At 32.4% G+C, this 25,779-nt stretch overlaps 1 protein-coding gene across 1 annotated transcript in view; it reads left to right on the forward strand.

The window, feature by feature from the left end:
• The first annotated feature begins 2,728 nt into the window (after positions 1-2,728).
• The window catches only part of LOC115979784, a 28,764-nt gene continuing 5,713 nt past the window's right edge, over positions 2,729-25,779 (forward strand). The window contains exons 1-5 of the mRNA XM_031101842.1: positions 2,729-5,878; positions 7,927-8,451; positions 14,479-15,216; positions 17,363-18,445; positions 22,893-23,402. Coding sequence (XP_030957702.1) covers positions 3,164-5,878; positions 7,927-8,451; positions 14,479-15,216; positions 17,363-18,445; positions 22,893-23,402 — 5,571 coding nt within the window. The 5' untranslated portion in view covers positions 2,729-3,163. The remainder of the gene's footprint in view (positions 5,879-7,926; positions 8,452-14,478; positions 15,217-17,362; positions 18,446-22,892; positions 23,403-25,779) is intronic.

Genomic DNA, 25,779 nt, shown 5'->3' on the forward strand with positions numbered 1-25,779 from the left:
TTCTTACTCTTTATTTACTATTTCTTCATTCTTTTTTTTTATTATTTGTTTTCAAGGATCATAATTGAAGAAAGAAGAAGATGAGATATTTATTAATAAAATAATAAGAAAATTTATTGTTCATAGTAGCTAAAATTTTTTAGCAATTTGGGTAAAGCTTATTTTAGGTGTGAATATTGGTAAAATAGCAATTTAGGGCACCCCCAATCCCAAATACTAATGCTAATGTTAAGTTCCCTAGCTAAAGCTAGAATTCTGATATTTTAATGTAAACTTTCTATTACTTAACGAAATACCCCTATTGCTTGCGTGTATATAATATATGTAAAATTGTTAGCTTAGAGCACTAGCATCCAGGAATGCAAAAAATTCTCTATTTTACACCTTAAAAACCTACTTTATCTATTTTACAATTCCATTTTATAACTCATCCAACGTCTCAGTTTTTATTTTTACATACAACTTGTGGGGCCCAAAAAATTTACGGGCCAGACCCATTTACCCGTGGGGAGTCTAAAGGCCCAGAGCCGAGGAGGGCTATGGCCCAAGCTCGATAATACAAAGCACAAGATAGCCTTGGGATACAGCCGAGAACAGCTCAGTCTTCGGCAGACCCAAAGTCCCACCGGAGGGAGGGGTAAAAACGGCATAGGATTAAGCTCGAAAGAAAATCTACAATATCCAGGGAAAGCTGCCCTTACTGCCATTCAATACTCTGCACCTGACAGAGCCGTATTCTCCGGCTTTTACAACCACCCCCAACGACTTTGAATATGGGCTGATGGGACAAGTATCAATCTTGGAAAGGTTAACCCTATACGTGGACGAAGGACAGTGAACGTAGGCTAGTATAAAAGGAAAAATAAGTAATCTAAAGAGGGGCTAGGAAAAATGGCCAAAAACCAGAGCCTCCCAGCCCACCTCCAGGAGAAAGACTCAGGGGTGAAGGAAACTTAACCATGTATGAACACCACGAAAGACCCACCGTCTGGTGACCAAGGCCTAGCCTTTCAAACCCACGCTTTACAAATGATATTGTTTGGGCCCTTTTACGTGCGAACCCAACACTGTTACGGTCCGCCGCGAATCGTGTCCTTACATATTCAATTCACGAAATTTTATTGAAAATTATGTCTATTAGCAATTAAGTCCATCAAAAACTATCAAATATACTTAACACACAAATAACATTCAGATTATTTTGTTTTTCACATAGATTTTTATAATGCTAAGTTTTTATATTTTCTTTTTTTGGTTAAAAAAGGATTTGCATTATTAAATACAAATAAGTCTGTCAAAAGCATTACCCTCTGCATCCAAAGGTAATAGAGTCTCCACCCACCATAAGTGGTGGATTATAAAACATCTGTCCTTCCCAAGAGCATCAGAAAAATCTATTGCCTTCCCAATAGGTGTGCACAATCCTACAATTAGAAAACAAAGGCTCCAAAGCTTTATTTTCGGCAGAGTTATGAAAAAAGTGAACTAAGGATAGATCATCCAATTCCACAATTAGGTTAGAGATATTAAGATCTTTGGCTAGATCAAGGCCGTCTCTAAGAGCCAACAACTCCGCAATTTCGCTCAACTGAGTATCGGTTGAGATCATAGGTTAACTAATTTTTTTTTTTAAATCTTTGATAATGGAGTTTTACTTAAAAGTAAATAATGTTAATATATAATTTTAATACAGTTCTAATAAGTTACATGAAGAAATGATGTCTTACAACTATAATACTTACATTGAGTCACATAATGCAAATATAATCCGTACGATTCAACATTAATTTATTAAAAGTATGGTTGATTGTAATATAGAATAAATAATAAAATTTCTTTTAAATCATGGGCAGTAGACTTTTAATTGGAATAGTAATTATAAACATTTTGAAATATTGACAGTATAGTCTTACTTTGAGCAACTAAGTTAAGTAATTATTTCAATGTACTTGTTGTTCACCATATGACAAAAAAGAGAATAATTAAATAACGGATTTCTATATAATTTCACAGTTCTCGTTTAATATCCTAGATGTCTTATAATTTCAGATGTTTATTGTTGTATTATTATTATTATTATTATTATTATTATTATTATATTAATCGATTTGGTTTGATGTATTCCTTTCTTTTCTTTTCAAGAACTCAGTTTATACACATTTACCATTTGAGTGGAACCGTTAAAGAGCGTTATTTTTTACAATCCATGGTTAATGTAGATTTTGTGTTGATTTAAAAGAAATAAATTAATAGAAAATCCAAAAAATTAAAAAAAAAAATCTAAGAATTAAGAAATCCATTAAACAAGTCCAGCGTGTCATCCTTGGGAGAAGGAATTATGCTAAGAACACAACTTTTGGCACAATTTTGTGCCACAACTCATCACATGACGAGTAGTGATTGGTAAGAATATGTCAATGAACCATGTAGGGACATACCCTCATTAATCAAAACTCACTATGTGACAAATTGTGGTATAAAATTGTGTTAAAAATTGTATCCCTAGCATAATAGAGAAGGGAATAATTTCCGTCCGTGGGTGTTGTCAATTTGTCATTTTGTTTAAGAAACAACAACCAGAATGAAAACAATGTCTTTTTTTTTTTGAATTTTAATATTACCATTATCCACTCCAGTTTTCTCTTTTCTTTTCTATTTTTTTGAGATAAACGATGGAACACTCCAGTTTTCTAACTTTGCACACATTGAATATTCAGAACTAGGCCGGATATGACTGGATGGGCTGGTGAAGCAATTAACTCTCAGGATTGAAATTCTAGCTCTAAAGTTTGATTCGTGTGGTCTGTAGGTGCACATCCGATTCACTGTTCATACGTCATGGCCGTTTTTCCATCATTAGAACTTACTCCAAACTTTGCCTAATCATATTCAAAAGAGAGATGTGTGCTGCTGCTGGTCCCTATTTTCACTTTGGTTAAGTTGGATTCCTTTCCCAACTTCATTCTAGTGGGCCTCTTTACGATCCGGTCTTTCAATATCCTAAGGAGAGTATTCCTTGTTACTCCCAATGGTTTATTCTCATTGCAGGGTCTAGTTTTCTTTTTCTTGGTTTTGAATTTGAGTTTGTGTCTACTTTCACACACACCGAAAAAGAAAAGGGAGAAAAAACCAACGTAAAGAGGACAAATATATTGAAATAAGAATGGAGATTGTTATTTCGATTGCAGCAGAGATAGCTAAGTGCTTAGTTGGACAGTGTCTAAGTCATTCGTTTCTCTACTGCGACGACATTCAAAATATGAAGAAAAAAGTAAAGATGTTGGATGCTGCTAGATATAAGGTGCAAAATTCCGTTGACGCTGCTATAAGAAGCGCTGAAGAAATTGAAATTGATGTTCGCAATTGGTTAGAAAAGGTAGATGTGACTTTGAAAGAGGCCAAGGAAATTCTGAAAGATGAAGAAAAAGGAAATACGAGATCTTCCGGTGGGGCATGCCTGAACTTGAAGCAATGTCATCAACAAAGAAAGAAAGCAAAGAAAATAGTACAAGATATCGATGATGCCCTAAAAACTGGCAATTTTGACACAGTTTCCCACCGTCCTGCTTCACATGCTATTTACGTGACCTTTGAGTCAAGAATGTCAACTGTGAAGGGACTTATGGAGGCACTACGAGATAATAATATCAACGTTATTGGGGTGTGGGGGATGCCTGGTGCAGGGAAGACTACAATTGTGAACGAAGTTGTTTGGCAAGCCAAGGAAGAAAAGATATTTGACGAGGTCGCTATGGCTGCTGTGATGCAAAGCTCCGACTTGAGAAGAATTCAAGGAGAAATTGCGGACATGCTAGGTCTGAAGTTTGATGTGGAGACTGTACCTGGAAGAGCAATTCTTCTACGGGAGAGGCTAAAAAGAAACAAGAAAGTACTTGTTATCCTAGATGATATATGGAATAAACTTGATTTGGAGGCGATAGGAATTCCTTGTGATGGATGTAAAATATTGTTGACATCCAGAGATAGAGATATATTATCTTGTGAGATGAACACGCAAAAAAAATTTGAGCTTGGTGTTTTATCCCCAGATGAAGCATGGAGTTTATTTGAGAAGATGGCAGGTGATTCTCTCAAAGATCCTAATTTGAGATCCATCGCAACGCAGGTGGCTCAAGTGTGTGCAGGTTTGCCTCTCGCACTTGTAACAGTTGCAACGGCATTAAAAGATAAGAGTTTGTTTGAATGGGAAGATGCTCTACAACAACTAAGGAGACCCTCCCCTGTACACCTCACAGGAATGCAAGCAGCTATATATTCAAAAATAGAGTTGAGTTACAAACATCTTGGAAGTCCAGTGGTCAAGTCCTTCTTTTTACTATGTAGTCAAATAGGTCCTGCCATTTTTTACGAGGACTTGGTAAAATACTGTTTTGGCATGTGTTTATTTCCTGGCATCCGTACATTGGAAGAAGCTCGAAATAAAGTGTATACGCTGGTTCGGATCCTCAAAGACTCTTGTTTGTTGCTAGAAGACCCTCGTACAAGCAAGTATGTCCGTATGCATGATCTTGTTCGTGATGTCGCCATACTAATTGCCATTGATGAAAATAAGTTCACGATGAGAAATGATGATCCAGTAAAGTGGCCAGATGAAGATGCATTAAAAATGTGCACATCAATCTCTGTTCTTGCTAGGGATATCCATGAACTTCCTGACGGGTTGGTATGTCCGAAATTAAGATTCTTGTGCGTGGTTGGCAGAGATCGAGATTTTAAAATTTCAGAATTTTTTTTCAAAGGAATGAGGGAGCTCAAAGTTTTAGATTTAACTGAAATGAGACTTACATCACTTCCTTCATCAATTAATCTCCTCACAAACTTACAAACATTGTGTCTGATTGAATGTGTTCTTAAAGATATTGCTGTGATTGGAGAGTTGAAAAATCTAGAAATTCTTCACCTTGGTCATTCCGAATTTACACAGTTGCCACAAGAAATAGGTCTCTTGACTCATTTACGGATGTTGGATTTGAGCAAATGTACCAAACTTGAAGTGATTCCACCCAACGTCCTATCAAACTTGAAACAATTAGAAGAATTATATGTCAGTGATAGCTTCACTCAATGGGAGCTTGAAGGAGTGAACAACGAAAGAGCTAGTCTGGCAGAGTTAAAGCATTTATCGTTGTTGACCACTTTAGAAGTAAATATTCCAAATGCCAACATGTTGCCAAAAAATTTGTTGTTTAAGAAGTTGAAAAGATACCAAATTTTTATAGGAGATGTGTGGGATCAGTTTGGCAAATCTGAAAGCTCAAGAGCACTAAAACTCAAGTTGAATTCAAGCTTTGAATTAGAGAGGGGGATCAAGATGTTGTTGAGTGGAATAGAAGATTTGTGTTTGGATGAGTTAAAAGGTGTCAGGAGTATCATATCTGAATTAGATAGCAAAGGCTTCCAACAACTGAAGCATCTACATGTCCAAAATAATTCTGAGATGAAGTACATCATCCATTCAAAGGGGTTGGGTATTGCTGATGTTGTCTTTCCTGTCTTGGAGATATTTTCTCTCAAAAACATGATCAACTTGGAAGAAATATGTCATGGACAAATTCCCTTGACATCCTTTCGTAACTTAAGCATTGTGAAAGTGGAACATTGTGAGAAACTAAAGTTTATTTTCTCATCATCCATAGCTAAAAGCCTTTCACAACTTCAAACGTTAGAGATAAGAGAATGCAGCATCATGGGTGAAATAGTCGAAAAAGAAGAGGGCAGAATAGAAGACAGAGATATGAAATTGTTCCCTCAATTGCGTCACTTACTACTACATTGTCTTCCAAAGCTCATGAGCTTCTTAAGTACACAAAATTCAGACATAATTGATGCTGGAGAAGTCATTCCTCAAAGCGAACAGGTACATTAATTAAAGTTTATGAATTAAAAGGTTGATAGTCCAATTTGTCTGTAGTAAATAACCAAATTAAAATCAATTTGGGATATGTTTACTAAAGTAATTAATATTTATTATTTTAGAGTAATGCTCCCTTTTCACACAACAGTGGCTAAATTCAAAATAATTAAGGTGCAGAGGGAAAAATTAACCCTAGAGCATTAAATAATTTTTTCTTATACTAGCATAAGCAGATTTTTTTTTCATAACATAACTATTCTTTGCACAATTGCACCTTCCAAACGTAACGCTCTTAAAAAAAATCCTGGACCATTAGAAACATGGCAATGCTGATAGTTTCTATTACCAATTGTTAATTGAAGTAAATGGGAGTAAAATATCAGTGGGCACTTGTGACACACATATCCTTTCTCATGCATAAATAAGTCATGGACACGTGAGAGAGACATGTGCCTCAAGTGAGGTTATAGGCTTATAGCTAAAGAATATTAGTTGGGTAAGAAAGGGTACGTATGTCACACAATTAGTAACTTGTGTCCTACTTTATGAAGCTGATTTTTTATTTATTTATAATTTTTGTGAAGCTAAATTTAAATGTTGCATCTTTATTAGGACTTGAAAGTTATTAATTGATGAAAACATGGTTACACTTAGTTTTTTTTTTTTTTTTTTTTGGAGTCGCATGGTTACACTTAGTTGATCACCCTAATTATGCAATCAAAAATTATATTGAGACTTAAATGACTATTGAGTTTCAATGTTAATTGTTTGCAAATTTGGGAATACAAATCTCCAAGAGCCCTATAGCTTAACTTCATAGTCTCTTGTGTTTTCATGAAAGACACCCAGGGTTCACATTCCTCCTTGGCCAATTTCAAATATATCGAAAATAGAAAGACTTTAATGCCCCTCCTTGGAGAACTGAAAAAGGGACTACTTGATTTTTTCCTGTTTTTGATCAGTTTTCAATTTTTACCCAAACCTATTTTGAGTCCAATTCCTAGTTCAACCGGCTAGGCAGTCCCGTTTTTAAAACAATACATAAAGTAAAACATTAATTAAGACAAAGGATTTTTATTTAAATTTTGCTTTCAACTTCTTGTGTATTGTTTCTCAAAAAAAAAAAAATGTATTGAGTACGGTCCCACATATTAGTTTTGTGTATAGATCTCAGTTTTAATAAAATCTTCTTGGAATAAAAGCTTATAACACAAATAATATTATTTAAAAATTAAAATAATAAAAGTATCTATAATAATAATAAAAAAGTATCTTGTATTTATAACCTAGTTAGTTAAAAAAAATCACTATTCTTTCCTGTTTTAAGAAACTCCATTTTTAGAATCCCCTCTCTCTAACTCCAAAAAAAAAAAAAAAAAAAAAAGGTGTAGATATGTGACAGGATCATAATGTGCCTTTATAATGAATTTATCTTTTGATGACTTTTCCCTCTCATTGCCTGCCAAGTTGCCATGCCACTATGTTCAAAAAATAATTTGGTGATTTCCTCAAATGAAATAACAATAATATACGTACCCTCACTTATGCACTGTTTAGGTTTGTCAAAAATACTCTCTCACTATAAATAGGATTTCTGTGAGAGTATATGTAGTTACAATGAGAGGCTTTTTTTAAAAAAAAAAATTTATAAGAAAATGAGAGCCTCTGTTCCTTCATATAGAAAACAGAGTGACCAAAAATGCTTGAGTGAATTAACTGTTGTTGCAGAGACTCTGTTCCTTCATAAGTATAACTAATCTAGCCATTTGAGAGAATTAACTGCTTCCTAATTACTTTAACCAATTTAATTAGAACACGTGTCTAATCAAATACTAACAACTTGAGCTAAATGAAAAAAATGATCAGGCGTGCATCATTTAAGTTAAAACCCTCTTAAAAAAAAAAAGTACTCCAAGTCTTTACGACATCGTTTGAGTCTGGACTTCATCATCGTTTGAGGTCTGGGCCCCGTTGTATTAGCCAAATACGACACCGTTTTCTTCATTTCTTTTAACAAGTTTGCTGAAGTAGATAATTAATTGTTGTTGCAGGTTGTGTTCCCCAACTTGGAAACGTTGGAACTGTCCTCTATACACTCCGAAGAGATACTACTTCACAACCAACATCGGGCAACCTCCTCTTTCAAATTAACAGACCCGAGATTTCAAAATTTGCGAAACTTGACCGTGAAAGGCTCTAGCAATTTAAAATACCTATTGTCTTCTTCTACAGCGACATTTATGATTCAGCTCAAATATCTTGACATTGAGGACTGTAAGGTAATGGAAGAGGTACTACTCACAGAAGACTTAGGAGAAGAAGAAATAATTCCAAAGGTGTTGTTCCCTCGACTGGAAGACCTGATTCTAAAAGATCTTCCAGTCCTCAAAAGATTCTGCGTAGGAAGCAATATCAAATTTCCATTATTGAAGGATATGATGATAGAAAAATGCCCTAAATTGGAGTCATTCGTATTCAGAACTGTTAGTTCAGGCATGATATTGAGCAAAGAACTTAAGGAAGTGAATTCAGAGGAGATCTCTCAAATTGCCATGCAACCTCTCTTCAATGAAGAGGTAATTCTATTTTTATTATCCCTTGTTTTACTTCGTATATAATTTATTTTCTATTATGTTTGTTATTATGATTAGATATGTCAATAGCACACACAGGATGGACTTGCAGGTTGTGTTCCCAAGTTTGGAAACATTGAGAATCTTGCACATGGGAAACTCAAAAATCATATAGCACGATCAATTAACTGAAATCATATACTGTTAATTTTTTCCACATAGCAGTGGTTAAATTCTTTACACCTTCCATAGCAATAAAAATCATGAACCATTAATACCATTAAAATATTGATAGTCATTTATCTACTGTTAATTGAAGTGTATAGGAAGCAACAAACTAGTGGGTGCTTGTGATAAACACATGACCTTTCTCCTGGTCAAACAATCCTTGGACACGTGAGAGAGACAAGTGCCTCAAGTGAGGTTATTGCCTTATATATAGTTGAAAATTATTTGTGTCCAAATATATGGAGCTAAATTTAGAGTCAGTTTGACTTTTTCTTTTTGTCTAATTTTTTTAAACTTTTTTTTAAAATAAATAATCTAACTTTAAATTTTTCAAAAAATAAGTTTACTTTTTGGTTTTTTTGTCATACATTTAACTTAAAATTACTAAAAACTATATATATATATATATATATATTATAAACACTACGATAAAAAGCTACCTAAAAGTAAGAGGTTACCAAACAAACAATTAAATATTGAAAATTTTAAAACTTATTTTAATCGCTCCTATTATTTAATAAAAAATTTTAATGAGACTTTAAATGACTATTGGGTATGGTCTCACTTATTAGCTTTTATGTACATAGCCAAAACCGTTTTAATGGAAAAAATTACTCTAACCTAATATGAAGTTTACTAAATTTCATTGACTTCTTTCATTATTTTGAATTGTATATAAACCTTCCTTGAGCACTCGCATCAATGCTAGTATAATAGAAAGAAAACCACATTTTAACCAACTAAGTCCAACCTTCACCCATATTAGACCATGTAAAGTTGTGTAAAAATACATAGTCACTACAGTAACAATATAAATTTACACTATCATTATTCATTTTGTATTTACTTTTTATTCTTTCTTTGCGTAACTTGAGGATGAAAGAAGAGAGAGGATAAAGGTTGTTGTGTGTGAAAAAATATAAACAATTAAAAAAATCAAGAAAATTGATAATTTAATGAGATGTAGTAGCCGTTTGGATTGCGTGTTTTGTGCGTCTGTGTTTAGCGTTTTGGGCTTTTTTTTTTTTTTTAGCTCATGAATAGTAAAATCACATGAATTTACTGTGCAAGAGACAAAAATCACTGTAGCAACACTATTCACATATTTAAAAATATTAAAAATGGGCCCCACGGCACTATTCACACATTTAAAAATTATTTTTGCTACAGTATATTCAGTTTCAGCAAAAATAAGTTTAATCCAAACGGACCAGTAGTATAAAATAGATAATTTGATGTGGGTTGTTTTGAAAAGTTAGAATGTAAAATAGAAAAAGTAGTTTCTTATCCTGAAATATAAAGAAATTTTTGCACAAACTAATACGAATACTCTTCAAAATAAACTATCATCTCTCAGAATTGAGATTAGGTGCAATAACTCTCAATGGCTGAGAAGAAACTTCCAAATCTTAACCATTGAATAAAAAAGTTATAAAATTTAAAAAGTAAAAAAAGAAAAAAAGTAAAGATGGTAAAAATATTTTATGAGTTATGAGGGGGAAATTGCACCTAATTCAAATCCCGTTAGCTTAACACGGTTAAAACTTAAAAGTCACTATCCAGAAATTAATAAATTTATATTTTTTACCATCACTTTCTAATTGAAATTATCATTTACCCTCCAAAACACATCTTCTGGTTGCTTCTGTCTTCCCCTGTGAGGCTGTGACTGAAATCTAGTCCCTCTCTCTCTCTCTCCCTCTCTCTCTCTCTCTCTCATCCTTACATTGAACCCCCCCCCCCCACTTTTTTTATCTTTCCCCTTTCTTTGATTTTGATTTTCCCACCGTTGAAGATTGAGGTGTGAGCTTTGGTTGTATGATGTGGGTTTGGTGGATGGTGGTGGATTTCTAGAGGTGTTTGAGTGAGTTTGATGTGTAGATAGGTGTGATCCCAAAGCTGGTGGTTGATTAAACAAAGAGGGGGAAATCAGGTTGGTTCAACCACTAGCATATCGGGTTTACAAGCTTTGACGATTCGGTGAATTAGATACTTGGGTTTTTCTTGAGTATTAGGTGATTGTTACTTGATGATTATAGGAATTCAAAAATTGGAATCACACTTACCCAACATGTGGTATTGAAATTTATTCGGGTCTCTAATTAACATATATGCTTATGCTATGGCTGAACAAGTAGGTGGGTAGTTAGGCTGTGTTTGGTTCAATATAAAATATTTTTCGGAAAATAAATATTTTCCAGAAATGCTATTTTCGGGAAAGGAAAATATTTTCAAGTGTTTGGTTGCATTATGAAAATTGTTCTAGAAAATATTTTCATATGTTTGGTAACATTCTGAAAATGCTATTTTCCACCACCACCCACACAAAACCCACCACCACACAATAGGAAAACCACCAAAACACCACCACCCACACCACCACAACAACAACAAAAAAATCATAGATCAAAGAGAGAGAGTAAAAAATCAAAATCATACAGAAACGTAGATCAGTTTGTGGGTCGATCAAAATCACACAAAAAATCAAAATCACACACAGAGAGAGATCGGTTCGTGGGTTCGTGGCGCGAAGGCTCTGGGTCGCCGGTGAAGTCAAAGGCTCGTGGGTCGAAGATCGGTTCTTGGGTTCGTAGATCGGTGGGTCGAAGGCTCTGGGTCGAAGATCGGTTTGTAGATCGGCGAAGTTGAAGGCGTGATCTGGGCTCTGGGTTCGCCGGCAAAGTTGAAGGCGTGATCTGGGCTCTCTCTTCTTCCTCTCTCTCTCTCTCTCTCTCTCTCTCTCTCTCTTTGCGCGTGAGTCCGAAAATGGTTTGAAGTGAAAATTTTGATTGAAACCAATTTCCAGGTCAAAGCCATTAAAACACACGGTCAACTGAAAATATTTTCCGGAAAATTTATTTTCCATGCGCAACCAAATACCCGCATTTACGGAAAAGCATTTTCGGAAGTGATTTGAAGCCAAAACAAACACAGCATTAGAGGCTGTTTTGGGACAAATTTAAATAAACAGTGTAGAAAATATTTGATAAATTTCCCGTAGATCTATATGGAGAGGAAGGTGTACTGTGCCAAGGAGAAGAACAACTGGGTGGTAAACAAAAGAAGCTAGATTTGTCACAAATCCTAAATAAATCATCTTTCGTTACTGACTTTTAACAATGTCTAAGGGAGAAAGAGTAGTTTATTTTGGAAGAAGGAAAGTAAGGTTTGTACAATCCAAAACAATAAGGAAAGTTAGTGTAATTTTAGTATTTTTTTTTTTTTAGGTAAAGTAATTTTAGTAACCTCCCAGTGCAATTTTCCCAATTTTAATAAGATGTTCTTGTAATAAAAGCTTATAGCACAAATAGTATTATTATACTATAATATAATTACAACAACAAAAATCAAACATTAAAAAACTTTAATTTCAAAATTTTTGAACCATCATGAAAATATCCACGTGGTTTCTCAAAAAATAAAAAATGAAAATATCCATGTGGTGGGTACGTTGGTGTGAGCTGTGACATATTCACGGAGGGTTCCAAATTCAATCTACCATACAGTCGGTTATTTAAATTTTTGGGACATATTATGGGTAGGACCGTGGAATAGTTCGACTAAAGGTTAGGACACCACTTCCTTATATTATAAATAAATAAATAAAATCTCAAAATTATGGGGTTGGCTATGGATCTCAAAATTATGGGGTTTGCTATAGTTTGACTAAAATTTAGGACACCACTTCCTTATTTAAATTTAGGATGTTTTGGCGTGATTCAAGGCCGATTTCGGCCAATTTGGTCTGTTTTGGCCGTTTCAGTCGTCGGTCGATATGACCTGATTTGGCCGATATGGCTTGATTCTGGCCGAATCTGTCTAGTTCGGCGCAAATCGAAGCCGAGTCGGTGCGAATCCATGTGAAAAAAAATTAAAAATAAATAAAAATAAAAAGCTCAAACGCAGCACCAACGCTCGAGCAGCCGCGTCGAACGCTGCACCGCATGTCGGGCCGCATCGAACTCCAGTGCGGCACCATCCCAGCTGTGTCCATGCTTCATAGGTTATTAGTAATTGAATGGGAGATCAATAGTTTAAGAGAAGTGTTACGTCCATAACATTTTCACCATACTTTCATTTTAAATATAAAAATTTACTAAATCAGTAGATCAAATACTAATACATTAACCAATAGGCTATGCTCCTTTGTTATGTCAGTCTTGGATTTAATATTTTATTTATTTACAATTTAGATTATAGTTTTCCAAATTATTATATTACCCCTCTCAATCTATTATTATTTGATAGTTTTATTAGAGGTTCAAGAACTATGTTTTTTACATGCGAATATACAATTTATTAATTTATGTTGAAAATGATTTTATTTTAGATTTTTTTTTTTTTAAAGATTACTAAACACAATTTTTTTTTTCCACTTGTTTATGCTTTATTATTTTCTATTAACCTTATAAAATGGTGAACATTCATTTGAAAGTTGTGTAATTTTTTTAGACATATTTTTAGTATAAATTTGTTAATGTTTATCATTTTAATACCTTTATTTGTATTTTATTATTATTAAATTAATTATAACATTATTACGGTTCGACCTCGGTTGAATCTCAGTGCAAATTTTTTGACATCAATACAAATTCTAAATGTTAGGTTGTTATTGTTTGTTATAAGTGGGCAAAAAAAAAAAATAATAATAATTTAAGTTATAGAATCATATTAGAACTAATTGCAACTTATCACGTATGATTTGTTGTGGATATAGCACCTCTCATATTTTTGTGAAAAAAATGTGTATATACATAGCTTGTATTAATAAAATCTTATTGTAATAAAAGCTTATAGCAATGAAATTCTAACAAAGAGAATCTAACACTGTTTAGCTAGATTGAAGAACAACAAACAATTGCAGAGAGAGAAGAAAAGGGTGAAAGAGAGAGAGAGATATCAAAGAGAAATTGTATTTGATCTTGCTTAATTACATTCTGGTGCTAGATACAGTATTTATACAAGTAAATCTCCCTAATTGAATAAAACAGAACCCCTGGAATTACGGATTAGATCCATGAAAGATGGAGTTTGTTGAGTTGGTTGATCACAGCTTCCTAACTGAAAAGCCCGCCAATACCAACTGATTCTTGAATCTTCAATAGGACACCGTTTGAGCAATACCAATACATTAGCTATTTATTTGAATGAAACGATGCGTATGACTGCCTTTTGTCTTCAGACTTAATGAAAAGTTGTGTTTAGCTTTATCATCTTCAACATATAGCACAAACAGTATTATTAAAACATTAAAAATTAATTAATAAAAGTAAGATGAAACCCGTATTTATAACCTAGCTATTTGATAATGTGCTATTGTAATGTGCGATTGTAATGAATTTATCATAATGTGCTATTGTAATGAATTTATCTTTAGATGGCTCCTTCCTCACATTGCTTACCAAGTTGCCTCAAATGAAACTTTAGGTTTGTCAAAAATGCTGTCTCTTTAAATAGAATTGATGTGATCTTTATTGAAGAAGAAAATGTGAGTATATGTTACAATGAAAGGCTCTGTTTTTTTATGTAGTAAACAGAGCAATCAAAAATGAGAAACATTTTTTTTTTTTTTTTTTGGATTAAAAAAATGAGAAACTGATATCAAAAGTTTAAATAATCTAGTCTTTTGAGAAACTAACTGCTTCCTAGTTACTGACAATGAATTCTCTGTGCAACCTCTCTTCAAAGAAGAGGTAATTCTATTTTTATAATCCCCTGTTTTACTTCGTATATATCTTATTTTCTATTATGTGAGTTACTATGATTAGTTATGTTATTAACACACGTGGGATGGACTTGCAGGTTGCATTCCCTAGTTTGGAAACATTGACGATCATGCACATGGAGAACTTGAAAATCATATGGCACGATCAATTAGCTGAAGATTCCTTTTTCAAGCTTCATTCTCTATTTGTTCAATACTGTGAAAATCTTATGAACATCTTTGAATCTAATATGCTGACAAGATTCCAAAGTCTAGAGAGACTTGAAGTAGGTTATTGTGGTTCACTGCAAGAAGTGTTTGAACTTCAAAGGCTCGATGTTAGAGAATCACACGCTGTGACAGCCATTCCGTTGAAAAGATTGATATTTTATCGTCTACCGAAAATGAAGCAGGTCTGGAATAAGGACCCCCAAGGAATTTTCAGCTTTCAAAATTTACAATTTATTAGTGTTTTGGAATGTGAGAGTTTGAAAAGTTTGTTCCCAGCATCTGTGGCTAGATGTCTCATGCAATTGGAGGATCTTCGGATAGACGATTGTGGAGTGGAGGAAATTGTTTCACGGGAAGAAATTGCAGAAGCAGCAGCAAGATTTGTTTTCCCTAAAGTAACTCTCCTATATCTTCGTAATTTGCCAAAGCTCAAGTGGTTTTGCCGAGGGGTGCATACTTCAGAATGGCCATTGCTAAAAGAATTGGAGGTGTCTGAATGTGACCAAATTGAGATATTTGCTTCAAAAATTTTGAACTTTCAAGAAACAGTTGAACAGAGCCAACTAGAGACCTCCACTCAACAACCCCTTTTCTTGGTTGAAGAGGTAAGAGGCTAATTTAACTACTCTTTTATAATATTTATGTTTACGAGAAATGATAACTTTGTTTGGAGTCATACTCGTCTCTCACGCAAAAAACAAGTTTCAAACGCGAAGTTCTTAATAAAGGTCATATATCTATATATATATTTTTTTTTTTAACAAAATCCTTAATCTTTCTTGCATCAAAATATAGGTACCTTTAGTGTGTTTTTTTTGGTCAACGTGTCCAAAAATATGAAAGTACTACAGGTGTCAAATTGTGACAAATTGAAACAATTGATCGACAACAACTACTAATTGATTAACATGGTTTTGGAAAAAAGGATTTTCTTGTAAATGACTCTTACACCACTATGTTTTAATTTAAAGGTTCGCAATTAGTTAATTTATGTTAGTTGTAGGATTCATGACATGTTTCTTAAAAATTCAATCTATGTTAATTTCTTCTTTTTATTTTTCATCTAGTTATATTTCTATAGACATCTCTACACATTGAAGGGATATCATTCTTTAAAAGCATGTCCTCATGTGCTTTCCTATGCAATGTGGAGATTCTATAAATTGCATGCCCCCTTTTGGATCTCTAAAATCTATCTAATCAAAGTATACATATATGAAGATGCTTCGCAAACAAAACACAAAATATCATATAAGGAATTTTGCTCAACAATGATTAACAGAGCCAATTAAAAAACAAATACAAAAACTGTGATGTTGTCTATCGAAAAGTTTATCAAATTAACAAATATCAACAAAATCTCATAATTAAGCTACTATATGCGTCATTATAAAATTTAAAATTTTGGCAATCATGTTAAACATAAAAATTTAATCACAAGTGCTGTTTAATGCATCTGTATAAGATGGTTTTCTTATAAATGACTCCACCTTGCATCTGATTTGCAAGCATATATTCATCTCATATTTTGTAGATACTTCTTTTTTTGAGAGATTGGTTTATTGGATATTCATGACATTTTTCATTACTCTTTAATTTAAGATCAAGTCTTCTTGATTTTTTTTTTTTTTTCATCAAGATATATGATCCATTGACACTTTGGGACCGTATTCAAAAATATTTTCATGCAAAACCATAAATACATTTTTCATATAAACATAGAATTCCTTGGCATCTTTTTTTTTTTGTTTATATCTTATCTTGTCTTTTATGATTGTTTCCTATATCAATAACCACTTTTCTTGGTGGAAGAGGTAAGAGACTAATGGTATAATATAAATCCTCTCAAAAAAGAAAAACTGGCCCCAAATTTGAAATATATTATGCATTTAATTACATTTATTTTTTAATAATTTGATGAAATAATGTATATTTTTAGAAAAATGCTATGTCCACAACATGTTCACTACAAATCCTAAATGTTAAGTTGTGATTGGTTGTTATGAATGAGCAAAAAAATAATTGAAGTTATAGATTTAAACTAGAACCAATAGTAACTTATCACTTATGATTTGTAATGAAAATGTTGTGAACATAACACCTCTCATATTTTTGTGATAAAAAATATGTATATGTATACCTTGTTTTAATAAAATCTTATTCTAACAAAAGCTTATAGCACAAATAGTATTATAAAAACATTAAAAATTAATTAATAAAAGTAAGATGCAACCCGTATTTATAACCTAGCTATGTGGCAGGATCATAATGTGCTATCGTAATGATATCTTTTGATGGCTCTTTCCTCACATTGCTTGCCAAGTTGCCTCAAATGAAATAGCAATAACATAGGTACCTAGCGTATGCAATGTTTTGGTTTGTCAAGAATGCTGTCTCTTTAAATAGAATTGCTGTGATCTTTATTGAAGAAGAAAATGAGAGTATATGTTACAGTGAGAGGCTCTGTTTCTTTATGTGGTAAACAGAGCAATCAAAAATGAGAAACATTTTTTTTTTTTTTTATGAAAAAAAAAAATTAGAAACTGATATCAAAAGTTTAATTATTCTAGTCGTTTGAGAGAATTAATTGCTTCCTAATTACTTAAAATGAATTCTCTGTGCAACCTCTCTTCAATGAAGAGGTAATTCTATTTTTATAATCCCCTGTTTTACTTCGTATATATCTTATTTTCTATTATGTGAGTTACTATGATTAGTTATGTTATTAACACACATGGAATGGACTTGCAGGTTGCATTCCCTAGTTTGGAAACATTGCGTTTGGATCAGTGTGTGTTGGAAGACGTAGCTATGATTGGAGAGCTGAGAAATTTAGAAAATCTTAGCCTTCTTCACCCCAATGTTGAACAGTTGCCGAGAGAAACAGGGCTTTTGACTCGTTTACGGATTTTGAATTTGAGCAATTGTACCAAACTTAAACTGATTCCACCAAATGTCCTATCATGTTTGATACAATTAGAAGAGCTGTATGTCGGCAATAGCTTCACTCAGTGGGAGGTTGAAGGACTCAACAATGAAAGAGCTAGCCTTGCAGAGCTAAAGCATTTGTCACAGTTGACTACTTTAGAAGTGCACATTCCAGATGCCAACATGTTGCCAAAAGATCTGTTATTCGAGAAGTTGCAAAGATACAAAATATTCGTAGGAGATGTGTGGGATTGGTCTGATAAACATGAAAACTCAAGAGCACTAAAACTCAAGTTGAATACAAGCTTTCATTTGGAGAGGGGGATTAAAATGTTGTTGAATGGTATTGAAAATCTGTGTTTGGATGAGTTAAATGGTGTTAAGAGCGTCATATATGAATTAGATATGACAGGCTTCCAACAACTGAAGCATCTACACGTCCAAAACAATGTCGAGATCAAGTACATCATCAACTCGACTGGGATGGTTATCTCTGATGTTGTCTTTCCTGTCCTGGAGATACTCTCTCTCAAAAACATGATCAACTTGGAAGAAATATGTCACGGCCAGATTCCCTTGGCATCCTTTCGTAACTTAAGCATTATGAAAGTGGAACATTGTGAGAAACTAAAATTTATCTTCTCGTCAACCATAGCCAAGGGCCTTCCACAACTTCAAAAATTGGTGATACAGGAATGTAGCATAATGGGTGCAATAATCATAAAAGAAGAGGGCGAAATAGAAGACAGAGATATGATCTTGTTCCCTCAATTGCGTCACTTAGAACTCCATCAGCTTCCAAAACTCGTGAGCTTTTTAAACACACAAAAGTCAGTCATAAATGATGCTGGAGAAATCATCCCCGAATGCGAGCTGGATTTTCACATGCCAATCCTACAGGAACAGGTATATTAAAGTTCAGATTTGCATATAATGATCCCAAAGATGTGGCACACACCCACATAGATTGCTTGTCCAACTTGTCCGTGGAAAGCAACCAATTTAGTATTTTGGAGTACTGCTTCTTTTTTCTACATAGCAGTGGTTAAATTCTTTACACCTTCCATAGCAATATAAATCATGAACCATTAATACCTCAGTGAAATATTGATAGTCATTTATCTACTGTTAATTGAAGTGCATAGGAAGTAACACACTAGTGGTTGCTTGTGACAAACAATGACCTTTCTCCGGTTCAAACAATCCTTGGACATGTGAGAGAGACAAGTGCCTCAAGTGAGGTTATTGTCTTGTATATAGTTGAAAATTATTTGTGTCCTAATTTATGAAGCTAAATTTAGAGTCCGTTTGACTTTTTCTTATTTGTTAAAATCTTTTTCTTTTTGTCTAATTTTTTTTAACTTTTTTTTATATAAATAATCTAATTTTTAGTTTTTCCAAAAATAAGTTTACTTTTTATTTTTTGTCACACATTTAACACAAAAGTTACTAAAAACTATTTCCTTTTTTATAAACACTACGAAAATAAGCTACCGAAAATAAGAGATTATAAATTTTAAGACTTATTTTAATCACCCCTACTCCGGGTCAAACAATCCTTGGACACGTGAGAGAGACAAGTGCCTCAAGTGAGGTTATTGCCTTATATATTTTTGAAAATTATTGGGTAAAATATTATTTTCTTCCCTAAATTTTATCAAAAGTCTGTTTTTCGTCCTTAAAATTTGCAAAATGTTCTACCTTACGTCCTTCCCTCTATCTCCATTAGTTTATGCATACGTGGCTTAAAAGAAATACTGATGTGATATCTGATTTTGACCAAACCATTTTTATTTAAAAAATTATGTACGCATGGCATGTATTTATTATTACACGTGGAAACAACACACTCAAACATCCCTTATACCATCATGTCTCCCACCTACTACTCTTTCATTTACCTTTCTAAAGCAACCAAACAGAATGTTTAACTTTAGAGTCAGTTTGACTTTTTCTTTTTGTCTAATTTTTTAAACTTTTTTTTATATAAATAATCTAATTTTTAGTTTTCCGAAAAATAAGTTTACTTTTTGGTTTTTTGTCACACAATTAACTTAAAATTTACTAAAAACTATATATATATATATATATATTATAAACACTACGAAAATAAGCTACCTAAAAATAAGAGATTACCAAATGAACACTTAAATATTGAAAATTTTAAAACTTATTTTAATCGCCCCTATTATTTAATTAAAATTTTTAATGAGACTTTAAAGGACTATTGGGTATGGTCTCATCTATTAGCCTTTATGTACATAGCCAAATCCGTTTTAATGGAAAAAATTACTCTAACCTAACCTGAAGTTTACTAAATTACATTGACTTCTTTCATTATTTTGAATTGTATATAAACCTTCCTTGAGCACTCGCATCAATGCTAGTATAATAGAAAAAATACCACATTTTAACCAACTAAGTCCAACCTTCACCCATATTTTAGACCATGTAAAGTTGTATAAAAATACATATTCGCTATAGTAACAATATAAATTTACACTATCATTATACATTTTGTATTTTTTTTAATTCTTTATTTGCGTAACCTGAGGATGAAAGAAGAGAGAGGATAATAGTTGTTGTGTGTGAAGAAATATAAACAATCAAAAAATCAAGAAAATTGATAATTCAATGAGATGTAGTGTAAAATAGATAATTTTATGTGGGTTGTTTTGAAAAGTTAGAATGTAAAATAGAAAAAGTAGTTTCTTATCCTTAAATTAAAAAAAAAAAAAAAAAAAAATTGCACGAACTAATACGAATGCTCTTCAAAATAAACTATCATCTCTCGGAATTGAGATTAGGTGCAATAACTCTCAATGGCTGAGAAGAAACTTCCAAATCTTAACCATTGAATAAAAAAGTTATAAAAAATTTAAAAGTAAAAAAAAAAAAAAAAAATGTAAAGATGGTAAAAATATTTAGAGTGATGAGGGTGAAGTTGAACCTAATTCAAATCCCGTTAGCTTAACACCGTTAAAACTTAAAAGTCAGTATCCAGAAATTAATAAATTTATATTTTTTACCATCACTTTTTAATTGAAATTATTATTTACCCCCCAAAACCCATCTTCTGCTTGCTTCTGTCTTCCCCTGTGAGGCTGTGACTGAAATCTAGTCCCTCTCTCTCTAATCCTTACATTGAAACACCCCCCCCCCTTTTTTTTAATCTTTCCCGTTTCTTTAATTTTGATTTTCCCACCCTTGACGATTGAGGTGTGAGCTTTGGTTGTATGATGTGGGTTTGGTGGATGGTGGCGGATTTCTAGAGGTGTTTGAGTGACTTTGGTGTGTAGATAGATGTGATTCCAAAGCTGGTGGTTGATTAAACAAGGAGGGGGAAATCAGGTTGGTTCAACCATTGGCTTATCGTGTTTACAAGCTTGGACGATTCGATGAATTAGATACTTGGGTTTTTCTTGAGCTTTAGGTGATTGTTACTTGATGATTATAGGAATTCAAAAATTGGAATCACACCTACCCACGCATGTGGTGTTGAAATTTATTCGGGTCTCTAATTAACATATATGCTTATGCTATGGCAAAACAAGTAGATGGGTAGTTAGAGGCTATTTTGGGACAGATTTAAATAAACAGTGTAAAAAATATTTGATAAGTTTCCCGTAGAGCTATATGGAGAGGAAGGTGTACTGTGCCAAAGAGAAGAACAACTGGGTGGTAAACAAAAGAAGCCAAATTTGTCACAAATCCTAAATAAATCATCTTTCGTTCCTGACTTTTAACAATGTTTAAGGGAGAAAGTGTAGTTTATTTTGGAAATAGGAAAGTAAGGCCTGTACAGTCCAAAACAATAAGGAAAGTTAGTGTAATTTTTTTTTTTTTTTTTGAGGGAAAGTAATTTTAGTAACCTCCCAGTGCAATTTTCCCAATTTTAATAAGATGTTCTTATAATAAAAGCTTATAGCACAAATAGTATTATTATACTATAATATTATTACAACAACAAAAATCAAACATTGAAAATACTTTAATTTCAAAAATTTTGAACCATCATGAAAATATCCACGTGGTTTCTCAAAAAGTAAAAAATAAAAATATCCATGTGGTGGGCACGTTGGTGTGAGCTGTGACGTATACACGGAGGGTTCCAGATTCGATCCATCATACAATCAGTTATTTAGATTTTTGGGACATATTATGGGTAGGAAAGTGTAATAGTTCGACTAAAGGTTAGGACACCACTTCCTTATATTATAAATAAATAAATAAAATCTCAAAATTATGGGGTTGGCTATGGATCTCAAAAAATTTAATATATAAAAATTAAGATGTAATTAACCTAGTTAAATAATAAATAAATCACTATTTTATACATCATGATTTAAGAAATATTAAGGCTAAATTGCAAACTATACCTCTAAAGTTTGGAGTATTTGGATTTTATACCCTGAAGTTTCAAAAATAGGATTTTATTTTCTAAAGTTCTATTCCATTTGCATTAGTAACCCTTCTGTCTATATTTTCCGTTAAGTGCCATAAAAATTTGTCATGTGTGTTTAGTTTGTCCAATAAAATAATGTGACATTATTTGTGGTCTAAGAAAATTAAAAATGAGATGGCATAATAAAAATTGCGTGACATCATATTATTAGAAAAACTAAATATGAGTGACAAACTTATATGACACTTAATGGAAAATAGGGATGGAGTGGCTACTGATGCAAAATAAATTAAAATTCAAAGAGTAAAATCCAAATTTTGAAATTTCAAAATGTAAAATCTAAGCACCTCTAAATTTTAAGATTGTAGTTTGTAATTTAGCCAAATATTAATTTTTAGAGTTTTACACATGTGACAACGAGTATCTTCCATGATGGGTCATAAGTTTGAGTGCGTGAATCAACCTCACTAAAATAATTGAGTATAAGACTACCTATCATAAACAATTGATGATAAGACTACCTATCATACCAAAAATGAGAAACTGAATTCATAACTAATTAATCTAGATGGAATTAGGCAGCGTGACTAATTAAATAAAAACTTGAGCAAAATGATAGTGAGTAAACGCGGGCATCATTTAAGTACTCCCAAGTCTTTACGACATTGTTTTGAGTCTGGACTTCTTCAGTCATCACCATTTGAGGTCTGGTCCCTGTTGTATTAGGCATATACGACACCGTTTTCTTCATCTCTTTTAACAAGTTTGCTGAAGGGGGTAATGGCCGTTTGGTAACATTGTTTAGTAACGTTGTATTAGTAATGTTGTTTGTATTTTTTTAAAAATACGTGTGGGTGAAAAGTATGTGGAAATACGTGTAATGTTATTTAAACACTGAAAACTGTTGCTCAAAACACCTTACCAAACAGCCCTTAATTGTTGTTGCAGGTTGTATTCCCCAAGTTGGAATCATTGAAACTGTCCTCTATACACTCCGAAGAGATACCGCACAACCAACATCATGCAAGCTCCGCTTTCAGATTAGCAAACATACAAGCAGACTCAAGATTTCAAAATTTGTGTTACTTGACCGTGGAAGGCTCTGGCAATTTAAAATACCTGCTGTCTTCCTCTACAGCGAGATTTATGGTTCAGCTCAAATATCTTTACATTGAGGACTGTAAGGAAATGGAAGAGATACTACTCACAGAAGACTTTGGAGAAGAAGAAATCATTCCAAAGGTGCTGTTCCCTCAACTGAAAGACCTGTTTCTAAAAGATCTTCCCGTCCTCAAAGGATTTTGCATGGGAAGCAATATCAGATTTCCATCCTTGACGGGTATGACGATAGAACAATGCCCTAAATTGGAGTCATTCATATTCAAACCTGTTAGTTCAGAGGAGATGAATTCAGAGGAGATCTCCCGTACTACCATGCAACCTCTCTTCAATGAAAAGGTAATTCTATTTTTATTATCCCCTATTTTACTTTGTATATATCTTATTTTCTAATATGTGAGTTATTATGATTAGATGTGTCAATAACACACAGTATGGACTTTCAGGTTGCATTCCCTAGTTTGGAAACACTGGGAATCTTTCACTTGGAAAACTAGAAAATCAAATGGCATGATCAATTAGCTGAAAATCATATGGCATATATGCTCAAACAAATTGTGTTTTTCAAGGGAATATTTTTAAAATTGCTAGGTTTTTTTTTTTTTTTTTTTCTTCTTCTTAAAAAAAATGCACATTTTCATATAGTTACGATGTTAGTACTTGCTTTAGTCTTTAGCTGAGTTTGTTGATTTTATGTGATACATTTTGTACACATGCATATGCACTAAAGTAATCCCTGAATACTTCATTAAACATAATCAATATATATAAAAGCAAAGACCAAGAGAGTATGAGGTCCGGCCATATGGCGCACTTTATGAAGAAAATTGAAATACTCTAAAGCCACATAAGATATAAGACTTTTCTACTTAAAAAATAAATATTCTTTGTATCCTTTGGTTTAATGTTTCAAGACTTTTCATCTCTCACACATACACACAAAACTCTTTGCATTTTAATTCACTATTTTCACCTTTTGTATTTCTACCATTTTATATATACCTACCCATAGCCCTTCATATCATCTCATGTTAAATATATAGACAAAAAATGATGTCATTTACCTTCAAACTTCAATCTTTTGGCGATGCCTACCTACCTCTAACACTGTTGTTTCATCTAATCCTCTCTTGTTTGAGTTGGCTGCAACCAAGGAAGGAGGACTTGCATTTTATATTGAGTGACAACGGCAATTACGACTTTGATGTTAAAATTGGACGTTGTGGATTTGTGGGTTTTGTAAGTGAAATGATTAACTGTGAGTGTTTGGAATGTGAATTTTATTTTAGTATTAAGGAGAAAGAGAAAGACACATTCTATATCAACTCTAATTTTATCATTTTTCTTCAAAGTTTTTTTTTTTTTTCCCTCATTACTTCAATTGAATAATTATAATGGATGTGTAAGTAATTTATAATTGCTGTTTTTTTATGATAAAATCATTACTAATAAAATTCTATAACAATTATGCTGTAATGCATACACAACATTCTTCAAAACCGTTTTACATAAAATATTACAATATTATCCATGCATTGCACGGGTAACTTACTAGTTAATATAATAGTTGAATGCCCAAGTTGAATATATATTGAATGAACTTATAGTTTTCCCTTTATTCTTTTGCCAGCACTATGATTAAATTTCTTATAAGGAAATAACATATATTGCAAGATTCACATTCTAAGAAAATTCATATTGACTTGAATAATCTTCGTTCAAATCTTAGGCTATGAGAAAACATTTCATCTTTTCATCCTAGTAATCAAGATGAAATAAGAAAAGCATATTTACAAAGAGATTCTTGTCAAACTCTTGGCCATGTTTCCCTTAAAAAAAAAAAAAAATAGTGGAGCATTGCGTCTATTTAACTTTGATTAGTTTAAAGAATACAAAAATTAGTTGGAAAATATCATAAAAAATGAAGATGCATTTTGTTTATATTGTTACTTATTTAGGCAAGTTATTAGTAATTGAATGGGAGATCAATAGTTTAAGAGAAGTGCTACGTCGGTAACATTTTCACAAGACTTTCATTTTAAATATAAAAATTTCCTAAATCAGTAGGTCAAATACTAATACATTAACCATTAGGCTATGCTCCTTTTTTATGTCTGTCCTGGATTTAATATTTTATTTATTTACAATTTAGATTATAGTTTTCCAAATTATTATATTACCCCTCTCAATCTATTATTATTTGATAATTTTATTTGAGGTTCAAGAACTATGTTTTTTACATGTGAATATACAATTTATTAATTTATGTTGAAAATGATTTTATTTTAGATATATTTTTTTTATTTGAAAGATTACTAAGCACAATTTTTTTCCACTTATTTATGCTTTATTATTTTCTATTAACCTTATAAAAATGGTGAACATTCATTTGAAAGTTGTGTAATTTTTTTAGACATATTTTTAGTATAAATTTGTTAATGTTTGTCGGTTTAATACCTTTATTTGTATTTTATTATTATTAAATTAATTATAACATCATCACATTTCGATCTCTGTTGAATCTCGGTGCAAATTCTATGACGTCAGTACAAATCCTAAATGTTAGGTTGTTATTGTTTGTTATAAGTGGGCAAAAAAAAAAAAAAAAATGTCGTATATTCATATTAGAACTAATTGCAACTTATCACCTATGATTTGTAGTAGACATAACACCTCTCATATTTTTGTGATAAAAATGTGTGTATACATAGCATGT

This window comes from Quercus lobata, chromosome 3 (assembly GCF_001633185.2).
Source record: "Quercus lobata isolate SW786 chromosome 3, ValleyOak3.0 Primary Assembly, whole genome shotgun sequence".
NCBI classification, from domain to species: Eukaryota; Viridiplantae; Streptophyta; class Magnoliopsida; order Fagales; family Fagaceae; genus Quercus; species Quercus lobata.